Source organism: Protobothrops mucrosquamatus, unplaced genomic scaffold (assembly GCF_001527695.2).
Source record: "Protobothrops mucrosquamatus isolate PMUCROS unplaced genomic scaffold, P.Mucros_1.0 scaffold3504, whole genome shotgun sequence".
Taxonomy (NCBI): Eukaryota; Metazoa; Chordata; class Lepidosauria; order Squamata; family Viperidae; genus Protobothrops; species Protobothrops mucrosquamatus.
Genome location: NW_015389476.1, coordinates 70,456 through 76,977, shown reverse-complemented (window position 1 = coordinate 76,977; position 6,522 = coordinate 70,456). Strand labels below are relative to the sequence as shown.

Here is a 6,522-nt window from a genome sequence, read left to right as displayed (position 1 = left end):
ATAGAATAGAATAGAATAGAATAGAATAGAATAGAATAGAATAGAATAGAAGGGGACCTTTGAGGTCTTCTAGTCCAGCCCCCTGCTTGAGCAGGAGAACCTATACCATTTCAGACAAGTGACTGTCTTGTCTCTTCTTGCCCAGAAACGAGCAACATTGAGTTCTGTCACGCTGCCATGAGGTCCTCAAGTGTACACGGATCAGGACACAAAGGGCAGGTATACATATGTGTTGTTGTCTGCATATCACCACAATCGCAAAGGGCAGAAGCCACCGGATAGCCCAATTTGTTCAGAATGTCTCTGGATCTTGTCATACCTGTGCGCAGTCTGTTCAACAATTTCCATACTTCCCAGTTTTTGTCAGACCTGGGTGCCAGCTCCTCCGTTGGTTTCTTCTAGTGCTGTTGTTTTTTTGTAGCTTTCTATAGGTCCTCTCTGCTTTCAAAGTCTTCCATCAATCTAAGGAAGCTTTTCCCAAATTTTAGACTCTGATGAGCTGGTTTTAGGCCATAAGAGGGGGTGTTGCCTAGCTATTGATTATTTGTGTCTCTCTCTGTATACTGCTGCTTCTCTGCAAACAGCAAGTGAGGCAATGCCAGCTAGGTGGTACATTAAGAATTTCAATTCAGAATACAGCTGGAAGGGACCTTGGAGGTCTTCTAGTCCAACCCCCTGCTCAAGCAGGAAACACTATACCATTTCAGATGAATGGCTCTCCAGTCTCTTTTTAAAAACCTCCAATGATGAAGCATCCACAACTTCTGAAGGCATACCCTTCCACTGGTTAATTGTTCTCACTGTTAGAAAGTTTCTCCTTAATTCCAGGTTGCTTCTCTCTTTGACTAGTTTCCATCCATTGTTCCTTGTCCAGCCTTATGGCCCTTTGGAAAATAAGTTGGCCCCCTCCTCTTTGTGGCAGTCCCTCAACAAAGATGATCAGGGGACTGGAGGCTAAAACATATAAGGAACGGTTGCTGGAATTGGGTATGTCTAGTTTAACGAAGAGAAGGACGAGGGGGGACATGATAGCAGTGTTCCAATATCTCAGGGGCTGCCCCAAAGAAGAGGGAGTCAAGCTCTTCTCCAAAGCGCCTGAAGGCAGGACAAGAAGCAACGGATGGAAACTAACCAAAGAGAGAAGCAACCTAGAACTAAGGAGAAACTTCCTGACAGTTAGAACAATTAATCAGTAGAACAACCTGCCTGCAGAAGCGGTGAATGCTCCAACATTGGAAGTTTTTAAGAAGAGACTGGACAGCCATCATCTTCATTGCTAAGATGGTTAAAGACCTGGAGGCCATCTAGAAGGGTAGGTTTAAGGCATCCGATATTAGTTCTGCTAGCTTCATTTGATAGGCCTGTAAGGTTCCTTCCAGCCCTATGGTTCTAAATGGAGGCTGGACAGTTACCTCCAGAGGATGATTGATGGTCTTCTTATCTATGGTAGACTATTTCAGTTCTACAATTCCTTGGTTCTTTGATTCTGGAATTGGGCGAAATATGGAAAGCCTAAACCAAACAAAACGCATTGTAGTTTCAAATAGGCAGAGGTGTGATTGAAAGAAGTCCACCCCCCATCCCCCATATGTTAGGATTATCTAGTGGTGCAAAGACTCTTTTGCATAAAGGAAGGGGGGGGAATGCATGGAAGGCTCACAACTGGAATTTTCTCACCTTCTAAACTCAATCAAGATCTAACCCAGTTGCTCTGTCCACACAACCCTTTTGATGTGATGATTGGATCAACCCATTTTCTGGAGACATCCAACGTATTTAACTATAAGCTAACGGAGTCACCTTGGTTCGCAGGAAAGGTTACGCATACACAAATGCACACACAACCAGCCACCACATCCAAGCTTCTCAAGTTGTATGAATGTGTATTCACGAAGGAAGGTCTCTAGCCAAGTCAGATAAGCCTGTTTGGTGTGAAAGTCTCTCTACTGCCTGAAATTTGCAAACTGAACTAACTATTTGTGGCTCTGGGGATTTGGGCCAAAGAAAAGTGAGGTGAAACGTCATGAAGTCTTTTAAAATAGAATCATCGAGCGAGAAGGGACCACAGAGGTCCTCTAGTCCAACCCCCTGCTCAGGCAGGGGACCTTATACAAATCCCAGTCTATTTTTGAAAACCTCCAGTGATGGAGGCCCCACGTCTGCCATTCCTTCTGCAGGGATCCAGGTTTGCTTCTTCACAAGACTCTCCACCTTGTTTGAAACGCGGGGAGCAGAATTTTAAAAATTGAGGTTAATCTCTGCCCTGATGGATGCATTCTGCCCTCATCTCCTTGCAACTCAGTGTTCGACTTTCCCTTCTTTTTGCCCTGACCGGTGAAATTTTAAAATTTAGATGCAAAAGGCAGTTTCATAGTCCTGATTTAGAGCGTTTTCCAACCTTGGGGTGATAACAGAGCTCCCTTTATGAGCTGCTATTTAAATATATCTTTTAATTTATTTTAAATTTTGTATATTTGTGTCAATTGCTCTGTTTTTAACTGGCTGTAAGCCGCCCTGAGTCCACCAGGAGAAGGGCGGGATATAAATACAATAAACTGAAACTGAACTGAAACTGCTGCATGAATGCAGCAATGATTAGGCTATTCCAGCCATCTCTAATGAGCCCACTGCCTTTGGGCAGAAGGAACTGCAAGAGCTGAGACTCTGATCTTAAAATGGGGCTTAAAGTATCCCTACCCACTGGGTCAGTAATCATTCACTCAGTGGATCAGCCCTCAACTCAGACAAAATGGTATGGCGGCTAAGAGATTGGTGAGATTTCATTCATTCATTCATTCATTCATTCATTCATTCATTCATTCATTCATTCATTCCATTCTACAGGTCGCCCTTGACTTACAATTGGCTGCTTAGCAGCTGTTTGAAGTTATGACAGACCTGAGAAAATGGCTCATGATCCAAATTCAAAGTTTTGGCGTCCTGGCTCATGTGATCCTGTGAATGCATTTGGGGCACTTGGCAACAATTTGCATTGCCCTGCGGTTACATGACACGATTTATGACATCTTTGCTGGAACCCACCGATTATTTCCATTGTGGTATGCAGTTAGAGATGGCAGATTAGGGTTAAACCTTTTATAATAATAATAATGATGATGATGATGATGATGATGATGATGGTGATGGTGATGGTGATGATGATGATGTTGGAAGGGACCTTGGAGGTCATCGAGTCATTGGCGGGGGTGTTCTTAGTGGTTCCTCAATTGGGGTATTATAATAATAATAAAGTTGGAAGGGACCTTGGAGGTCATCTACTCCAACCCCCTGCTCAGGCAGGAAACCCTATACCATTTCAGACAAATGGCTCTTCTTAAAAACTTCCAGTGTTGGAGCATTCACCGCTTCTGGAGGCAGGTGGTTCCACTGGTTAATTGTTCTGACTGTCAGGAAGTTTCTCCTTAGTTCCAGGTTGCTTCTCTCCTTGGTTAGTTTCCATCCATTGCTTCTTCTCCTGCCTTCAGGCGCTTTGGAGAATAGCTTGACTCCCTCTTCTTTGTGGCAGCCCCTGAGATACTGGAACACTGCTATCATGTCCCCCCTCGTCCTTCTCTTCGTTAAACTAGACAGACCCAATTCCATTGTTGTTGTTGGTATTGTTGTTTCAGAGCTTTCCTTAATGCACCTTTACTTTACAAGAATCCCCAAACTTTTTGATCAGTCTTTACTGAAGAAAAGCTCAAAAACCCTGAGGAAAGAATTCTAGCAGCTGCAGTGCTGCAAAAGCAAAGCCCCCTTACAGAAATAAACTCTCGTTCTTGAAACGATGTGCTTTGGTCCCTTGGTTTCTATCTCCTAATGAGTATTGTTAATTGCTCATTATGATCTCTGGTTGTTTCCCAATTGCCAGGGAGAAAAAAAAGGGGGACTAACTTTCACCCCAGTTTTCTTTTCTCCTCCTTCTCTGGCAGGTTTGGTTCCAGAACCGGCGCTCTAAGGAAAGGCGCATGAAACAGCTGAGTGCACTCGGGGCCCGCAGGCACGCATTTTTCCGCAGCCCCCGCCGCATGAGACCGCTGGTGGACCGTTTAGAGCCAGGCGAGCTCATTCCCAACGGCCCGTTTTCTTTCTATGGAGGTGAGTAAGCATGCAGGATTGGCCCACGGGGAACGGACAGACATCAAGCCAGGATGGCAGCCAAGAGATTGGATTTTACATTTCTGGCTTTCAGCTCGTTCCTTTTGTTGATATTCCCCCAGTTTGCACCGGGAAGAGCAGGGAACAATGAAAACAAGAATGCACGGATAGCAGATTTTAGCTAATAGGGTGACAGATAGTCCTCGACTTACAACAGTTCACTTAATGACTTGTTCAAAGTAACAACGGCACTGAAAAAAACCCTTTTCATACTTATGACCGTTGCAGCATCCCAAAGGTCACATGATCAAAACTCTGAACACTTGGCAATGGACTCCTATTTATGATGGTTGCAGTGTCCCGGGGTCAGGTGATCCCCTTCTGCGACCTTCTGACAAAGTCAATGGGGAAGTCAGTTAGTAACCGTGTTACTAACTTAACAACTGCAGTGATTCACTTAATAACCGTGGCAAATAAGGTTGTAAAATGGGGCAAAATTAATTTAATTCGCAAAATTCACTTAGCAACAGAAAGTTTGGGCTCAGTTGTGGTCATAAGTCGCGGACTGCCTGTACTGTATGGCCAACAATTGTATCTTATTATTTATTGTATAGCCATAACATTCTTTGCCCTGGAGGGGTTCAAACATATTTGCGGGAAAACAATAAAAACAGAATCTTAATTACAGGCAGTCCTCGACTTACATCTGTCTGCTTAACAACAACAACAACAATAATAATAAGGATGGCTGTCTTAAAATAACAGAATAACAGAGTCGAAAGGGGTCTTGGAGGTCTTCCAGTCCAACCCTTTGCTCAAGCAGGAGACCCCATTTCAGCCAAATGGCTGTCCAAGCTCTTCTTAAAAATTTCCAGTGTTGGAGCACCCACAACTTCTGGAGGCAAGTTGTTCCAATGATTAATTGTTCTCACTGTCAAGAAATTTCTCCTTAGTTCTAGGTTGCTTCTCTCTTTGGTTAGTTTCCACCCATTGCTTCTTGTCCTGCCTTCAGGCGCCTTGGAGAATAGCTTGACTCCCTCTTCTTTGTGGCAGCCCCTGAGATATTGGAACACTGCTATCATGTCCCCCCTCATCCTTCTCTTCATTAAACTATACCCAATTCCAGCAACAGTTCCTTATATGTTTTAGCCTCCAGACCTTTTTTTTACATCATGGTCATCAAAACTGGATGCAATGTTCCAAATGTGGCCTTATCAAGGCCTTTATGTGATATTAACACTTCACGTGATCTTGATTCTATCCTTCTGTTAATGCAGCCTAGCACTGTGTTGGCTTTTTCGGTAGCTGCAGCACACTGCTGGCTCATAGTTAAGTGATTGTCCACTAGGACTCCAAGATCCCTCTCACAGTTGCTACTATTGAGCAAGTTACCACCTATACTATACCTGTACCTATATCTATACCTGTACCTATACTATAACTATACTATACCTGTGCATTTGGTAACTTCAAATGGTGACCATTTGAAGTTACGACTGACCCAAAAAAAGGGAATTTACAATCCTGATTAAAAGTCCCGAAGGTCGGTCCCCTTCCAGAGTCACGTTGACCGAACTTCAGGCACTTTGCAACAAAGCCGATGCTGGCATGATTTTAAGTGCAAGGACTGGTTATAAATCACTTTTTTCAGTCCTGTTGTAACTCTGAACAGTCGCTAAATGAATGGTTGTGAGTTGAGGACTACCTGAAGAGATCTGCATTCAGAAGGCATTAATAATTAGACTAAAATTAGGAGATACCATCTGTGTATCCTGACTGCTTCTGCTTCAAGATCTAAGAACTATTCAGCTGGTGTCAAAGGTGATGGTCTACATGCTTTTGCATGAGACCTGTTTCAGCAGGGTTGTAGCCGAGTTGTTGCCACCGATTATTTGCCTGTATATTTTGAAGTAAAATGCAAGGTGCTGGCTTTGATTTATAAAGGTATACAGGGCATGTATCCAAGGTATAAAAAGGCAGTCCTCTTTTTTCTGACCATCCCATTTGAGTAGCTCAAAAGGCATGGATTCTTGTTCCATCTTTTTAGAAAGTTAGGAGACAGTGAGAACAATTAGTCAATGGAACAGCTTGCCTCCCAGAGTTGTGGGTGAAAACCATCGCTGGTGGTTTTCAAGGAAAGACTCAACAACCATTTGTCCGGGATGGAATAACGATTCCTGCCTTGAGCAGTGGGTTGGACTAGATCAGGGGTAGGCAACCTTGGCTCTTTTATGACTCGTGGACTTCAACTCCCAGAATTCCTGAGCCAGCCATGCTGAGGAGAAATGTGGAGGTTTCCATGCTGAGCCATGTTGGCTCAGGAATTCTGGGAGTTGAAGTCCACGAGTCATAAAAGAGCCAAGGTTGCCTATCCCTGGACTAGACAGATCTACTTAACCCTAACCCTTCCAGCTCTATGATTAT

General features: G+C 43.8%; 1 protein-coding gene across 1 annotated transcript in view; it reads left to right on the top strand.

Annotated features, from left to right (window-relative positions):
* LHX1 (LIM homeobox 1) overlaps window positions 1–6,522 on the top strand; it is a gene marked incomplete at its 5' end in the record, with an annotated part of 52,814 nt that overhangs the window by 43,177 nt on the left and 3,115 nt on the right. Inside the window, one exon of the mRNA XM_015827116.1 lies at window positions 3,933–4,098. Coding sequence (XP_015682602.1) covers window positions 3,933–4,098 — 166 coding nt within the window. The remainder of the gene's footprint in view (window positions 1–3,932; window positions 4,099–6,522) is intronic.